The sequence below is a fragment of the Prionailurus viverrinus genome, chromosome C1 (assembly GCF_022837055.1).
Source record: "Prionailurus viverrinus isolate Anna chromosome C1, UM_Priviv_1.0, whole genome shotgun sequence".
Taxonomy (NCBI): Eukaryota; Metazoa; Chordata; class Mammalia; order Carnivora; family Felidae; genus Prionailurus; species Prionailurus viverrinus.
In genome coordinates, this window is record NC_062568.1 from 106278443 (window position 1) to 106296121 (window position 17679).

The following is a 17679-nucleotide window of genomic DNA, read 5'->3' on the forward strand; positions in this document are numbered from 1 at the left end:
AGTGGGGAGGGGCAAAGAGACAGAGAAGGAATCCCAAGCAGGCCCTGCACTGTCACCACGGAGCCTGATGTGCGGCTTGAACCCACAAACCATGAGATCATGACCTGAAGTCAGACGCTTAACCCTAGGCCACCCAGGCACCTCCAGAACAAAGTGCTTTATTTTTAATTTCTTTAATGTTTGAGAGAGAGAGAGAGAGAGAGAGAGAGAGAGAGAGAGAGAGAACGAGTGGGGGAGGGCAGACAGAGAGGGAGACAAAGAATCCGCAAAGCAGGCTCCAGGCTCTGAGCCATTAACACAGAGCCCCATGCGGGGCTCAAACTTGTGAACCAAAAGATCATGACCTGAGCTGAAGTTGACGCTCAACTGACTGAGCCACACAGGTGCCCCAATAAAGTGTTTTTAAAAGTGCAAGCTTAAGTAATTTCAATGAAGCGTCAAGCTGCTTTCAACTGCTTCCTAGCAAAAATAGAGATGAAGCAAATATTATAAACGTTATGTTACATGTAGGTGATGATAGGTGATCAATGTACGGTCTTTGAGCTTCTCTGTTTAAACTTTTCATAACAAAAAGTAGAAAAAATGTCACACTACCGGCATATCCTGTGGGCTTCAGTAATTTTGTGCTTTTTGTACATTTGTTCCTTTTTATTGCTAAATAGTATTCTGCCATTTGGATATAGATTTTGTTTATTCATCAGTTGGTGGGCATTCAGATTGTTTCCAGGTTTGGGCTATAATGAGTAACACTGCAACCACCATTCACGTGCAGGTCTTCATGTGGGCAGCAGTGGTTCTGTAAATAAACTTAAAACATTAATGGTTGATAAGAACAGCTTGTGCTGTTCAGGCTCCATTCAGGAAGGCTGTTTTTCAAACCTTAAGTTTAATAAAGTTTAATAAAACCAGAATGACTACAATCTTCAGAAAAGTTTCTTCCAGTTAACTTAGCTTTCTGATGATGGCTTGACAACATGACATCCCTGTTTTAATGCTCAGTAGGTTTTGTTTCAGCTTTTGCAAACACAGTACAGTGAGCCTCACCATGTGTCACAGATGATTAAAGATTATGCAGGGTCTCCTAATGATTCTGTAAGACGTGGTCTGGGAGCGCACTGCAGAAAACAATGTCCAGCAGAACATTAGTCAGACTGAATCTGTAACATAGCATGACATCGCTTTTACAAATAGTTCCCTGATATGTTGTTGTTCTTTTTTCCCTAGTACTTCTGATCATCTTACTACCATTCATCAGTGCCTAACTCTATGCCGGGCCCATTACATGCTTTGACATGCTCAGGCGGCTCACGGACTAATGGCACGTGGGCGGCAATGCACTGCTCCCTTGCCATATAGCACATGGGCCTAGACTGTCCCTTAGGTCTGCTTTTAGGTCTCTTCTTTCTGTGCCACTAGTTGGTGCCAAGCCACACGTGTTACTGCCTCTCTTTAAAAACAATTCTACGGGGGCGGCTGGGTGGCTCAGTCGGTTAAGCGGCCGACTTCAGCTCAGGTCATGATCTCGTGGTCCGTGAGTTCAAGCCCCGCGTCGGGCACTGTGCTGACAGCTCATAGCCTGGAGCCTGTTTCAGATTCTGTGTCTCCCTCTCTCTGACCCTCCCCCGTTCATGCTCTGTCTCTCTCTGTCTCAAAAAAAATAAATATTCAAAAAAAATTAAAAAAAAATTAAAAATAAAAACAATTCTACGGATCCAAGTAATTTGGCTTTCAAAAGCCTGATACCAGTACCAGTGGCATGCTACCAAATTCCTACACTAATTTCTATGAAGCAAGCTAACTACCTATGTCTACTTGCTCATCTGACCAAGATGCTAATACGAGCTAACGTTTATTGGGGCATAATAGATGTCAGACACTAATTAGGCTCTTTTTAGCAATCTTCTCAAAATTATCTATGGAATACATACTTTTAGCATCTACATTTTATAACCCAGAACACTGATGTGTTTCAAAGAAGGGAAGTTGGCAAGGATGAAAAGATGATTTCCTTCAAATACTAAATATCAGTGACTTATAAACTGTGTCATTTCAGAAAATGAAAGAATTTATGAAGTTTATTTTTGCCTTAGCCAGCACATATCAAACTATTTTATTTTTTAAGTAAACTCTACACCAAACATGAGGCTTGAACTCATGACCCCAAGATCAAGAATCATATGCTCTACTGACTGAGCCAATGAGGCACTCCAAATTATCTTACCTTTTAAAAGCTAACTTTGTTGGGGCCTCTGGCAAACTCAGTCAGTAGAGCATAAGACTCTTGATCTCCGAGTCAGGAGTTCAAGTCCTACAATGGATGTGGAACCTATTTAAAACAAAACAAAACAAACTTTGTTGTCTCTCCAACCTTTTTTTGGATCATACATTCATCTGGAGCCAACAAGTGCTCTAAAGAAAAATCTCCAAATTGTGAAGAAAACAGGCATATTTCCTTTCAGAAATATCAAAGCTAGAATGTTTAGCTTTTTTTTTTTTCTTCAGTGACCAGTATCTGTGCCGTGGCTAAACCTCATTGGCTATGATACTGCAGTACACCCAGCTAGAATGTTTAGCTATTAAAGAGATTCCCCCAACTAGCTTCACATCGAGTGACTGCACTGTAGTGGCTCCCGAAGAGGCAGGCTCCCTCCTTCCAAGTCACCCTCATCAGAGAACACCTACTGAGTAGCAAGCCAGAGGTTTGGACTGGAATGTCCCATTCAAAGACTCTTCAAAGTATTCAAACCTTCAAGTTTGGCCTATGAAGGAAAAAAATCTTAATTTGGGAGTGAGAAAATAGTGCTTAAGGACCACTGCCTCCAAACCTACATTCTGCAACAGTCCAAGAAAAAAGGCCAAGTACCCATCTACCTCAGGGCTATGGGCTCCATGATGCTTGGCAGTTATCCTCAGGTGTAACTGCTTTCCAGCAAGCTTCTTCCTGGACTTCCAGGTTAAGCACAATGCCAATGCTGTCTCACAGTCATGACTATCCTCCTTTCTTTAAGAATTTTAAATGACGATACAGATCTGGTTTAATTCTTCCTTTTGCATTTATATTTGGGGACCCCTGTTTGGGCTTTTTTGTTTTGTTTTTTTAAGTGGGCTCCATGCCCAACATGGGGCTTGAACTCATGGCCCTGGGATCAAGAATTGTATGCTATACTGACCGAGCCAGCCAGGGCCCCCCCTTAATTCTTCCTTTCACATTGAGATAAGACTATTGCTTCCTATACCAGTTTTATACATTCTATTAGTTTTAAGAACTATAAACAGATTGAAATTATTAAACACGAAATCTTAGGAATCAAAAATAACACAGGAGCTAAAAAGATAAAATCTTAAAAAGGGGGCACCTGGCTGCATCAGTTGGTAGAGCATGCGTCAATTGATCCTGGGGTCATGAGTTAAAGTCCCATGCTGGGAGTAGAGATGACTTAAAAAATTTTTAGAAATACCACCGAGACCAAAACTGTGGTATGAGGTAGTCAACAGTGTAGCATATGAGCACATCACCCCATCTCACCCTTCTGAGAGGCAAAGTCAGGTTATCAAGGTCCACTAGTCAAGTCCGACACAGCAACCTACACCAAGTGTCTTCTGCCATACAATTTCTGTGTAAGTCAGCTCCAGAGACCGGGACAGTGGTGCTGGGCTGGGGTGTCGTGCCCTCAGCAGCAGAATGGTATCTGGAGATTAATACTGAAAGCTGCGCTTGGTCTGGATATCATCAAGAATCTGCTGCAGCTCCTCATCTTCAAACCGCCCCTCCAGGCTACGAGAAGAAAACCAAAAGAACTAAGCGTCTCAGCGACTGACAATGTTCCCGATCTCTTTTTAACACACTGATCTTTGAGCACCGCTGTGCCCACTTCTCCATTTACCTCTAAATGCTGACACCTTTACCCTTTCAGCTGTACTTCCTGCATGCCATTCCTTTTAGAAACATTATGAAGTGTTTCAAAGATTTAAAAAAGTATAGAAACTAAGGTAACCTTAATAGTTACTCCTACTTGATTTAGATTTCTTTGATAAACACAACAGAACAAATTAATGAATGGCTCTGTGTATGCTCCCTATCAAAATACCTTCCCCAGAATTAGCCATTATGCTAAATTTGGTATTTATCATTTCTATACTTATTTTATACCTATTATCTATCTCTCTCAAGTCATATGCAGCACTGTTTTTACACTTTATAAGAAATGGCATCATTCTGTATATATCCTTCTACAATTTTCTTCACTCCAAATTCATTTTGGTATTTGATGTTATCCCAGTTCATTAATTTTTTCATTGCTATATAAATGATTTTTTTATTCATGCCCATGTTTGACAGATTATCAAGTTCTGTTACCACGAACAATGCAGTAATGAGCACTAGAATACATGCCTTCTTATGAACTGTATGAGCTGCTTTCAGGGCATGTACCCAGGAATGGTTTTTGGGTCAGTGTATAATCATCTTTAACTTTACTAGATGTAGCTAAATTGTTCTCCAAAGTGAGTGACTGTACTAATTTGCACTCCTACCATCAGTGTATGAAAGATTCAGCTGTTCCACATTTTTGCTAACAGTTGGTGTGCTATAAAACCATCATTTTCATAACCTGTTAAAAAAGGCACTCCATTCAATGCTGATGATATCAGTCCATATTTTAAATGCACACACCATTTAGACACACTAATTCTACTTGTAGGAATCTATCCAACATACAGAACTCAGCACAGCCGGTACTAACCTTGGGATCAGAGCCTTCGACTCCTCAGCAGTCTCTGGGCAAAGGTTGGCCAAACAGGCCAACTCAAACTTATGAAGCTTCTTCTGGAGCAACAAGCTGATCACGGAGAAGAGAATCAAAACAAACAAAAATCAAAGAATGATGACTAGGAAAAAGAGAACCCAAAGGTACTTAGCAAGAAAGGTAAGCAAGCAAAGCACTTGCAATCTTTCATATAGTTTGCTTGGCTGCCAAATCACACTTTCAGATCATTTCCTGTTCTGTTCCTGGAGAACAGTGAAATCAGACAGAGGCCACAAAAGTGAGCAGAGCACACAGGGCAAGAGAAGCCCTGTCATTTTAACTTTTAAAAAACCACCATATACACCTTAAGGACTACACAACCTTTTCCTCAGGAATTTATTTTGTTGTTCTCTCCTCCCTTGTTTGGATATTGTGAGAAGGAGGAAATTCTCTTTTAAACTTATCTACAAAATAAATATAGGCAAACCTTACTTTGTACAAATATGTGTGCAAACAGCATCTTATTTTAAATGCACAGTTCTAATTCAAATTGTATAAAACACTGTCAAATCCTATCTTGGTTTTTCACACATATAGCTCTTAAAAGAGAGCTCATCCATGGTGGATTTGGTTTCAGAGAACACCTTAAACATCTGTTCGGAAACAAAACATTTACTGTGCGTTATCATTCTATTACAAGCATATTAGTTATCACACAGAATTTAGAAAATACATGACAGATAAATAAAAGCTACCCATATCACTACCTAAACAAAATCAATGTTATTATGTTAGCATATCATTCCAAACACTTTTCTGTTTTAGAATATTCACTCATACATTCATCACTTTTTGTCACTTAAAAAGCTATATCCATTTTCTAAAGAAAATATTGTAAACTTAGTTACTTGGGAAGAGGTTTCTAAAGAAGTGTAGTGTAGGTATGTGTGTGGAGGGGTTTGTTGTAAAATGAACATATACTCATAAACAATACAAAAGATATCAAAAAGGTGAAGATAACCTGAAATCCTACCCAGAAATAACTAGTATTAACTTCTCCATGGAGATCACCTTCCCCTCCTCTGTAATTTCTTTTTTAAAACAAATGAGTCATAACAAATGTCATTCTGTGATTGGCCTTTTTCCAATCAACAACACAGCTGTTTTCCTATTAGTACACACATAACAGCACCCTGAACATGGCACTCCACTAAAAGGCTGTGCCATAATTTATATATCAAATTTCCTGCTGTTGAACATTTCAACTGTTTCAATTATTCATTTTAAGTAACGTTTTTTGAACATTATGTGTACTTCTTTGTGTATTTAATCGATTACTGTGTGATTTAGTTTTGATTACTGTGTATTTTTTTTAAAGATTTAATTTTTAAGTTCTATGCCCAACATGGGGCTTGAACTTACAACCCTGACATAGAAGGTTGGCTGTTCCACCAACTGAGCCAGCCAAGTGCCCCAATTACTGTGTGTTTTAAAGATAAATTCCTGGAAGTCAAATTATCCAGAGGATATGAATGTTTTTATTTTAAGTTTATTTATTTTGAGAGAGAGAGGGAGGGCGGGTGAAAGGGATAGAGAGGGGGAGGGGCAGAGAGAGAGGGGAACAGAAGATCCGAGAAGTGGGTTCTACGCTGACAGCAGAGAGCCCAGTATGGGGCTTGAACTCAGGAACTGCAAGATCGTGACCTGAGCCGAATTCAAGAGTCAGACGCTTAACCGAGTCACCCAGGAGCCCCTTTTTCTAATCTTTTCAAATCTACTTATCTCTTTTACCATTTTTTGATTTCCTTGAAGATGAGCATAATTTCATGTGAATTAGCTAGCCATTTAAAGTTCTGATTCAAATCAAGCCTCTAATTGGAGACAGTGTCCATTTTCAAAAACTGGTGTCACCTCTTTCTTAATTATTTGCTGGGAGTTTTCAATATTAAGAGAATATTAAGGATACCAATTCTTTCCCTGTTTATACTTATATTTTGCATACGGCATTTTATTTGATGTAGGGGAGTTTAAAGATATTTATACAAATTCTTTTGTTTATTCAGTATTTATTTAGTGCCCACAATGAGTCTGACAGTGATGAATACGACCAAGTTCCTGCCCTCACAAAGCTTATATTCAACTGAAATCACTCAAGTTTCCCCATATTTAAAGTCCTACTAACCACAGCCAAAATAATACATATATTCACTCACATTGTCACATAACACTTTTATTCGCCATGGTTTATATTCCAATCCTTAATTCCTGAGGAATTAAATTCGGTGTAAGATACAGTGTTCAGGGGTGCCTGGGTGGCTCAGTCAGTTAAGTGTCCAACTCTTGGTTTCGGCTCAGGTCATGATCTCACAGTTTGTGAGTTTGAGCCCTGAGACAGGCTGTGTGCTGACAGGGCAGAGGCTGCCTGGCAATCTCTCTCTCCCTCTCTTCTCTGCCCCTCCCACACTCTCTCTCAAAATAAATAAATAAACCTTAAAAAAGGGGGAGGGGGTATGTGCCTGGGTGGCTCATTCGGTTAAATGTCTGACTCTTGATATCAGCTTGGGTCATGATCTCAGTTTGAGGGACAGAGCCCCATGTCAGGCTCTGTGCTGACAGCATGGGGCCTGCTAAGGAATCTCTCTCTGCCCCTCCCCAACTCAAAATAAATAAACTTTAAAAATGTGATATAGTGTTCAAACTTTGTTTTAAAGTATTTCCCCACTAACCTACAATGCCATATACTGGACTCACACAAAATATGATAGAATTGTATTTGAATTTGTTGTCATTTACGACAAATTCTTCTTCATTTTTCTTAGAAAATTTTTTCTGACAATTCTTACAATATTAAGATCATTTTATTAGCCCCCCCCCCCCCCGCCATTTCCTTGAGGTTGCAGAATGGCACTAAATATATACAGTAATTTGGGGAGAACCAACATGTTTACAATCCTGAGACCATTTATTCACAAAGGTATAAGCCTACCTTCATCTACTCAGGTCACCTCACAGGCCCAACACTGCACACTCCCCTCCCATCTTTCCTCAGTGTGTACACCCACACCTTCTAGAACAGACTGTATACTTCGGATACAATTTTATCACCTTCATTTTCTGCACACTTAACATCTTTCATTTGCTACAATTAAAAAAAAATTTTTTTTTAACCTTTATTTATTTTTGAGACAGAGAGAGACAGAGCATGAATGGGGGAGGGTCAGAGAGAGGGAGACACAGAATCCGAAACAGGCTCCAGGCTCTGAGCTGTCAGCACAGAGCCCGATGCGGGGCTCGAACTCACGGACTGCGAGATCACGACCTGAGCCGAAATCGGACACTTAACCAACTGAGCCACCCAGGTGCCCCGCTACCACAATTTTAATAACAATATAGTAGTTCACCAAATGATTTACTACTTTATTTATTTAATTACTATTGAATGTTTAGGTTGCTTTTCTCTTTTTACCATTGGCTATTAGAAATATCTCCCTGAAAAGTATGTGTATATACATCTTTTTTGTACACTTGCTTTTCCTAAGGACAGTACTTCTCAAACATTTTCTCTGGAACAGAGCAAACAAGTACCCCTAGGCAACCTGGGCGCATGGGCTCAAATGACTTTCTGCATCTACAAGTAGGGTTTTAAGTCTTGTAATTTAATTCAAGAATTTATACAGTTTTTGTTTTACTCCACAGTATGCTGGTATCTGTTTGTTTTAATGTAGAAATGTTTTAAAATCACCTACCATTAAATTAAACTGCTACGTGAGGAAGATGTTTCTCCTGTGGCCTGCTATATGCCCCAGAGCATCACTGTTTCCCAGGTTATATCCAACTCAATTTGAGAAGCAATGCCTTGGGAAAAAATGCTAAAATCCACCTTCTGAAAGGTATAGCTCCTGATTTATATTTACAAACATATAAAGATCTTGAGGGGACCCTGCGTGGCTCAGGTCATGATCCCGTGGATCATGGGCTTGAGCCCTGCGTCTGGCCCTGTGCTGACAGCTGGAGCCTGGAGCCTGCTTCAGATTCCGTGTCTCCCTCTCTCTCTCCCCCTACCCCTCATGCTCTGTCTCTTTCTCTCAAAAATAAATAAACATTAAAAACAATTAAAATTAAAATACAAAAAAAAAGATCTTGAAGACATTTCAGGTGAATAATAAATAAATAAGCCCATTTTATTAAAACAACCACCATCACAAATCACTTGTGTGTTGTTTATAGGTGTATATATGTATGTGAATGCATGGAAAAGATCTGGAAGAATAACAACAAACTGCCAATAGTGGTTACTGTACAGGATGACCACGGGGATTTCAGATACCGGAAAAGGTGATCAAAGAGCATTTTGGTGATCAAAGAGCCGTTTTTAAATTTCTGACAAAGACATTATTTTTCTTACATTCATGGTATAGATGATGCCCATTGAGTGCTGGTGCTGGTGGTGCTGGAGGCAAAAGTATTTTACGCTCAGACATCCACGAATTTGGATTAATAAAAACTTTCCTTTAGCACTCACCTGCGGACACTGGCAATAGTCTCTCTGTTTTTGAAACGACTGAAACGGGCTGTGTAATTTAAAGTTTTCATGAAGACCTCAGAAAGTTCCTGTTCATCCTCTGCACTCTCATTCTGTTGCTTTCGATGCTCCAGAAGCATGTGAACTTCTGAATTTAGTAGTGTCTCCGCTGTTTCAAACTCTATTTGTGAGAAGCACAAATGTCAGCTGAAAATATTCCTTCAAAAGACAGCTTCTAAATGTTCATTTTGCTTTCGAGATTAACAGCAAGTTTGCGTCCCTGCATAAATCCAGAGGCCTCATATCCCACAGCTTCACCTTCAACCAGACCTGCCTACCACAAGGCACAGAAGAGTTCATAAAACTAAAATTTAGTTCAGTGGGGCCAGACAGTTTCTAACCTCAAAGAACCTGACCTGGACATGCTATTAAATAATGACATGTCATTATCCTAATTAGGCCAGTTACTGATTCCAAAAGGGAGCATAACCAACAATTATTTCTCTTTAGCTTGCATGAGCTCCTAATGTAGTTCCATAATACTAATACTATACCCTCAATTTTAATAATTATTACACATTAGGGAGGGCCAAGGGTTTGGAAACACACAATAATGTACCCCCAATTCTATTTTAGTAGCTGAATGAATCTATTTAATCTACTCATTCACCCAGATCACGTACTTGGCTTTGGGCCTGAGGCCAGAAGTCCCTACTCCCTACCTTCCAGGTTTCATAGTCTTATGTAGTTTACTAACTAAACCTATTTCAAATATTTACCATCACACAAATCTCCTGCCCTTGATACCTATTTATTTTTTTAGTGTCAAGTTTCTTAAGTTCTAGTGAGTTAACATACAGTGTAATACTAGTTTCAAGTATATAATTTAGGGATTCATCACTTATACATGACACTCAGTGCTCATTACAAGTGCCCTCCTTAATACCCATCACCCATTTAACTCATCCCCCCGGTCCCACTTCCCCTCCAGCAACCTTGTTTTTTTTTCCTGTAAAGAGTCTGTTTTCTGATTTGCCCCTCTTTTTTTCTTTTCCCCTATGTACATCTGTTTTGTTTCTTAAATTCCACATATGAGTGAAATCAGTGTCTTTCTCTTATGGCACTTAGCATTATACTCTCTAGCTCCATCCATGTCATTGTAAATAGCCAAGATTTCATTCTTTTTATGGCTGAGTAATATTCCACTGAGTGTGTACGAGTGTGTATGCACACATATATATTATATATATATATGCACATGATACATTTTTATCTATTCATCATGTGATGGACATTTGGGCTCGCTCATTTAAAATAATCCTCAGTCAGGGCGCCTGGGTGGCTCAGTCTGCTGAGCATCTGACTTAGGCTCAGGTCATGATCTCATGGCTCATGAGTTCGAGCCCCACGTTGGGCTCTGTGCTGACAGCTCAGAGCCTGGAGCCTGCTTCAGATTCTGTGTCTCCCTCTCTCTCTGCCCCTCCCCCACTCGTGCCATGTCTCTGTCTCTCAAAAATAAATAAACATTTAAAAAAATTTTTTTAAATAATCCTGTCGGTTGAGCATTTGACTTTGGCTCAGGTTATATATAATCTCACGGTTCATGAGTTCAAGCCCTGCATGGGTATCACTGGTATCAGCCTGACAGAGCAGACCCTGCTTCAGACCCTCTGTCCCCTCTCTCTCTGCCCTTGCCACACTTGCTCTAAAAAATAAAAAATAAACATTAAAAAAAAATCCTCTTGGAGCACGTGGGTAGCTCAATCAGTTAAATGTACAACTCTAGATTTTGGCTCAGGTCATAATCTCAAGGTTTGTGAGTTCAAGTCCCACATTGGAGTCTACACTGGCAGCATGAAGCCTGCTTGGGATTCTCTTTTTCTCTCTGCCCTTCCCCTGCTTGTGCCCTCTTTCTGAAAACAAACTTAAAAAAAAATTATAATAATCCTCATGAACAGTAAGAATACCAGTAAGCAGTCTTTAAAAACTAGTTTTAAAAGAAATAAATAAAAAAACTAGGTTTTTCCATAATATATGGCAAACTTTCCCTATATTTTCAGAGTAACATTATCTCCTTGGGAAACCAGTGTCTCCCTTGCATCCCACAGGAACATACATTCCTAATAATTATTATAAAGTATTAGAGCTGGTTTCTGCCTTTTCTTTATCAGGGAGTTCCTCCAGAGTAGGAACCATTCATAAACATGGATTCATGTTTCTAATCCCATACTGATGAAGACTAATGAGGAAAACCGAAAATTACGTGCAATTTAGCATTTCCATGGGATCTGGGTATGTTTACTCTCGGGAAATCACTAATACCACTATCAGAGGGGTGGCCCCCCCTCTCTCGGGCCAGGTGACAAGAGCTCCACTCTGCTTCCACAACAGTCTGTGCTGGGGGAGGGTGGCAGCAGGAGGAAACAGTATTTTTACTTGCAAGGTTCTCATTACTTCTGAATCTAAAAGGCACCAAAAAGCTATTTTCTACTCGAGGTCAGCAGAATTTGAACAAGAGGAACTCAGAGCCAATTCCTGTCCAGCCCAGGTCACTGCCTGTTACTCACTGGTGAAGTGATGTACAAGTGAAGAAACTACTGCTTTCAAAGCAATGAGCTGAGAAAGCAGTAAATATTAGGAGCGTAGGACTCCACATCTCTGAAGTGACAGTCACAAGTGACATAAGAGAAAAAAAAGCAGCAGCATCTAAAAAGTGGGTTAATCTCAACTTCTGAGGCTGCTGCATTGATACAGACTCAGAAAATGAAAATCAGGGGCATCTGGGTGGCTCAGTTAGTTAACCATCTGACTCTTGGTTTCAGCTCAGGTCATGATCTCACGGTTTCTAAGTTCCAGTCCATGCTGACACTGCAGAGCCTGTTTGGGATTCTCTCATTTCCTCTCTCTGCACCTCCCCCACTTGTGGGCAAGCTCTCTCAAAATAAATAAACTTAAAGAAAAAAAAAAGAAAATGGAAACCAATAGGCTAAACAAGAATTACTAGTAAGAATCATCTCCATGTTTGTTACAGCTATTGCTGCTTTTAAGGCTCCTGGAAAATTGGCCAAGTAAGATATGCCTCCCTTTCCATACCAAGCAAAATTTACCTGTTAAATGTAACAGAACAGAACTGTCAGAACACCAGGAAGTCACCTGTTCCTATTCTTTACTGAGGGTAATGTCCAAGTACTATTTATACATCACTTTCACTCCTTTCAAACAATGAAAGGTCAAAGCAGCCAAACTATGTATGTTACTCTTCCTCTGTACTGATCTTTTAAGAACCATAGCCACAATTTATTAATCCAAATTATTTATCAATTCATCCAAATTATTTATCAATTCCTTCCTATAAGAAGGAAAAATATTCCTTGACCAGTACCTCAACTGGGAATTTTTTTTATTAAAAAAAAAAAATTAACGTATGTTTATTCTTGAGAGAGAGCGAGAGAGAGCGAGTGCGCACGCGTGCACAAGCAGAGTAGGGGCAGAGAGGGAGATACAGAATCCAAAGCAGGCTCCAGGCTCTGAGCTGTCAGCACAGAGCCTGATGCAGGACTTGAACTCACAAACCATGATATCATGACCTGAGCTGAAGCTGGACACTTAATTGAGCCACCCAGGGGCCCCAACACTGGGAATTTTGAGGACGCTTCATTACAAACGTTATGATAAAGGTAGCAATTTCAGATGGTCTTCTACTACAAAATTTTCTCTCTAGTACAAAATATTCTAGGGGATTTCTTTAATTGAGGAAGGGAGGGACTGATCATACAAACATTTTTGGAAAAAATGGCTTACTTACTAGTTTTTTCAGTAGAATTGCTGTTAATTATATCACATGGATAAAGGACAAATTGTATTTTCAGGTAAACATGCTGTGAAAACTACCACTACAAACTCTCAGATGCTTTCAGTTGCCTCATGCATTCTTTCTGTCCTACAATGAATTAGCACACATTTGTTTGCTTGCTATCTACAGCAAAGGCTTTCCTTAACTTTTAAGTACTTACTGTTGTTTCTATGTATCTTCACATTTTTTTTAAGTCAAGTCTACCCCCAAAATAGGGCTTGAATTCACAACCCCCGACATAGAGTCAAATGTTCTACTGGCTGAGCAAACCAGGTGCCCGCATCTTCACATGTTCTAAACTACATAATAAACACTGTGTTCCCCCCCCCCCGCCACATATGAGCTGAGAAGTTAAAGATAAGAGATATTCAGAACTCTGACATACCATTACTTGACAGAACCTAAGATCTAATTATACCAAATTCAATAAAATTTTCATGTGTACCAGATGCTACCTGCCTTTATCAAAACAAATATTTTCAGAGTGTAAAAAATAAAAAGTACCTAGATAAAACCCAAGTACAATAAGCTTTATCATACATTAAGAAAGCATCTCTGTCTCAGTTATTACACTTAAACACACACACACACACACACACACACACACACACACACACACTTCTATTCTGCCAAAAACTTCTATGAAGCTATCCTAATGAAATTTGACCTTGAGCCTATGAAATAAAAAACTGGAAGCCACCTATATGCTTATCAACAGATAAATAGTATTATGGTAAACCACTAGGTATATCCGGCCCTTTAAGAGAATAAGACAGGAGTGCCTGGTTGGCTGAGTCAGCAGACCAAGCAACTCTTGACCTCCAGGCCATGAGTTCAAGCCCCACGATGGGCCTGGAGTTTAAAAACAAAACAAGAACAAAAAAGTTCTACACTTATATTGTCTAAACAATACCTATTTATTTTTGAAAGAGAGAGACAGAGCACGAGCGGGGGAGGAGCAGAGAGAGAGGGAGACACAGAACCTGAAGCAGGCTCCAGGCTCTGAGCTGTCAGCACAGAGCCTGACTTGGGGCTGGAACTCATGAACTGTGAGATCATGACCTGAACCAAAGTCGGACGCTTAACTGACTGGGTCACCCAGGCACCCCTACCGTCAAAATTTTTAAAGGCTGTAGCACTTCTTTTGTATAATCTCATTTTTACAAAGAAAAATAGTGTATGTATATATTAATAAATAAACATAAAATTAGTCTGGAAGGATAAGCACTAAATTGTTTACAGTAGTTTCCTCTGGGTGAAAAGGGTGTAGAGTTTCAGTTTTTATCGTGGATATAACAATTTTAAAATTATTGGGTAATTTTAAGGTTATTGTTAAGGTGGATACTGTGAAGATTTAGTTTGCATTTTCCACTATCTGTAAAATATGGTTATTTTAAAATCTTAAGCTTCTTGCCTATTTTTGGCTTCTAAATTACAAATAAAGTACATCAGCTAACATTAACAACTCAGGCAACAGATGTTGGCGACAATGTGGAGAAAGAGGATCTCTTTTGCACAGCTCATGGGAATGCAAACTGGTGCAGCCACTCTGGACAATAGTATGGAGGTTCTACAAAAAATTAAAAATAGAACTACCCTACGACCCAGCAATTGCACTACTAGGTATTTATCCAAGGGATACAGGTGTGCTGTTCCAAAGGGACACATGCACCCCGATGTTTATAGCAGCACTATCAACAATAGCCAAAGTATGGAAAGAGCCCAAACGTCCATCAGCAGATGAATGGATAAAGAAGATGTGGTATATGTATACAATGGGGTATTACTCGGCAATCTAAACCAATGAAATCTTGCCATTTGCAACTACATGGATGGAACTGGAGGTATCATGCTAAGCGAAATTAGTCAAAGACAAAAATCATATGACTTCACTCATATGAGGACTTTAAGACACAAAACAGATGAACACAAGGGAAGGGAAGCAAAAATAATATAAAAACAGGGAGGGGGACAAAACACAAGAGACTCTTAAATATGGAGAACAAACAGAGGGTTACTGGAGGGGTTGTGGGAGGGGGAATGGGCTAAATGGGTAAGAGGCATTAAGGATTCTACTCCTGAAATCATTGTTGCACTATAACCTAACGAACTTGGATGTAAATTAAAAAACTAAAGTTAAAAAAAAAGGGGGGGGGGGGAATTACAAATAAAATACATCACACTGCACAAAGGAAGTTCCCTGACAGTAAAATGTGCTGTACTTGTAGGTAGTCCTCTGACAAAGGCTCTCCTTGACCCAAACTCTAGCCAGGCTCCTGAGTCCTCCTTTTGGGACTCAACCTTGGCCCAGAAAGACTTTAACAAAACACTAACATAATTTCTAACAGCTCAAGGCCATGTTCCTAGGATGACCTTAGCCCCTTTAAAGCTCCTGCCTCTGAAAACCAAGTCTGCCCAAGAAATTTACTGTTTGTCCCAGCCAACACCTTTAGGTAGGGCCTCCGTCAGTTCACAGTAAGAGCTGTGGGAGAGGAGAAGTCTAACTCTTGCAAGCGCCAGTTAACAAAACCAAATGGGTTTCAAATCGACCAACCCCCCCTTCCCGGTTTTTGTAATTTTTCACTTCCCTGATCCTATGGAGACCCCACTCACCTCCTCCCCATTTCTTTATTCTGCCTATAAAAGGCCCAGTCACTCTGCACACATCGGAAGTTCAGTCCACGCTAGTCTCTTTTTCCTTTTGCAACCTTACATTACCTTTTTTTTTTAATAGGCTCCTTGCCCAATATGGGGCTTGAACGCATGACCCTGAGATCAAGAGTCGCATGCTCTACTGGCTGAGCCAGCCAAGCGCCCTTGGAATGGCACATTAATGATTAATGATGATGTCCTTACCACTTTAACTAGTGTCGCTTTGTTCATCCTTGCCACATTCCTGCAGCACTTCGCAGTTTATCGGGTAAATTACTTAAACGAGTAGCAAGAGGCTGCTCAGGGGTGGCGTGGAACGGGGCGCCCACGGTTCCAAGGCAGCAGGCGTGGAATCCGACTGGCCCCTCTAGAGGTACAGTGGCCGTGCGGGCCCAGGCCCTTCCCACGGCCGCATCCCCCATCCTCCCTGCCAGTCTCCTAGCCGGGAACCCGCCCAGCTGTCCGCCGCGGCCTCGGGCGAGGCACGGGGCGACGCCAGGTTTGCGGCGACCACGCGGGACAGCGGGGGCAGTCGCGCAGCCCCAGCCCCACCTTTGGGAAAGATAAGCTGTGAGGCATCCTCCTCTACGTCGCCGGCCCGCGGATCGCTACCTCCGGCCGCCATCGCCACGAAACGCCACACCACGCCGCGCGGCCCACTCACACCGCCGGAAACGGAAGCGCGGGTCCCGGCCACGGAAGGGGCGTGGTCGCAGAGGATGGGGTGGGCTTCCACCAGGAAGCTGGTGGGGGTGGCGCGGCTCTCTGGGATGCCTAGGCGGACAAGGGCGACGGAGTCCCGGAGCTTTTTGGGGAGCCGAGGGTCCCTTTGTCGCGCGTCCTCGGACTGGTCAACTGACCTTTCTGAGCCTCAGCTTCCTCGCCTGTCTTAAGGCCTGCTTCCTAGAGCCGGAGGAAGGATTAGATGAAACGCGGGAACGCGCTAATTGACTGACCCTAGGAACTCCTCTTGATGGAAAGCTGGGTTAGTGACGCCGAAAACACAGTGGAATTTCTTTCAACTCTTAAGTATTTTAAAAAATGTGATCGATTTGTAGTGAATTATTCTGATACTTCTGAGCACGTGGGAAGTGATACTGAGAGACCTTTAATACATCTGTTGGAACATTTGGATGATACACAGAAATGTAAGCAAATGAAAAACGATGCTGTTTTCGGCTTGAGAGAAAATAAAAGATTGTACAACAAAGGAAGGAATTAGTGCATTATTTGTCTCAGTGGTGAACAGTGTTTAGTTGTCCTTTAAACTGTGTTTACAAATGATGAATTAAGGGGCGCCTTGGGTGGCTCAGTCGGTTAAGCCTAAGACTTCACAGGTCATGATCTCCCAGTTCATGGGTTCCAACCCCACATCTGGCTCTCTGCTGTCAGAGCAGAGCCTGCTTGGGACCCTCTGTCCCCCTCTCTCTCTGCCCCTCCCCTGGTCACACGTGCTCTCTCTCTCACACACAAAAATAAATCAACATTAAAAAAATATATATTACTTGACAATATGTAATCTGTGTTCTTTTGATTTATAAATATAGTAATTTTTACAAAATTAATTTGCTGTATATCTGTATTTCCAGAAGAAAATTACTGGGTAAAATAATAGTAGGTTACATAGCATAGGCAAACTGTTTGAAAATGTTTTCCTACATGGTTCATTGGATGCGCAGGACAAATGTCCTGATGAGGAGTCTGGGGACATGCAGCAGCTGGGTGTGGGAAATGGGTCTGGAACTCAGTATAGGCCTTTTTCTTCCATCTGTCCAACCAACAGGCCATTAAGAGCACCAAATACCTACTGGACCTTACCATGTGCTGGCCCAACATCAAGCTGGATACCCAACACTTGGTATCTTCTATATACACACAGCAGGAAAGAAGTGAACAGGTGAAGAAAG

The 17679-nt window shown here is 41.0% G+C and overlaps 1 protein-coding gene across 2 annotated transcripts; it reads right to left on the minus strand.

Moving 5' to 3' along the window:
- Window positions 1-867: 867 nt before the first annotated feature.
- On the minus strand, window positions 868-16475 carry POLR2D (RNA polymerase II subunit D). 2 transcript variants are annotated; one of them, XR_007154799.1, is made up of 5 exons: window positions 16325-16475; window positions 9268-9448; window positions 4743-4838; window positions 3527-3775; window positions 868-1115 (listed from the first exon to the last, which is right to left on the minus strand). XR_007154799.1 is itself a non-coding variant. In XM_047871089.1 (4 exons), the coding sequence occupies exons 1-4, from the start codon at window positions 16395-16397 to the stop codon at window positions 3697-3699; spliced, it is 429 nt and encodes a 142-aa protein (XP_047727045.1). In that variant the 5' UTR covers window positions 16398-16475; the 3' UTR covers window positions 1580-3696. The 2 variants fall into 2 exon arrangements, 1 of the variants encoding a protein (XP_047727045.1); XM_047871089.1 differs by lacking the exon at window positions 868-1115 and having other exon boundaries at window positions 1580-3775.
- Window positions 16476-17679: the final 1204 nt, after the last annotated feature.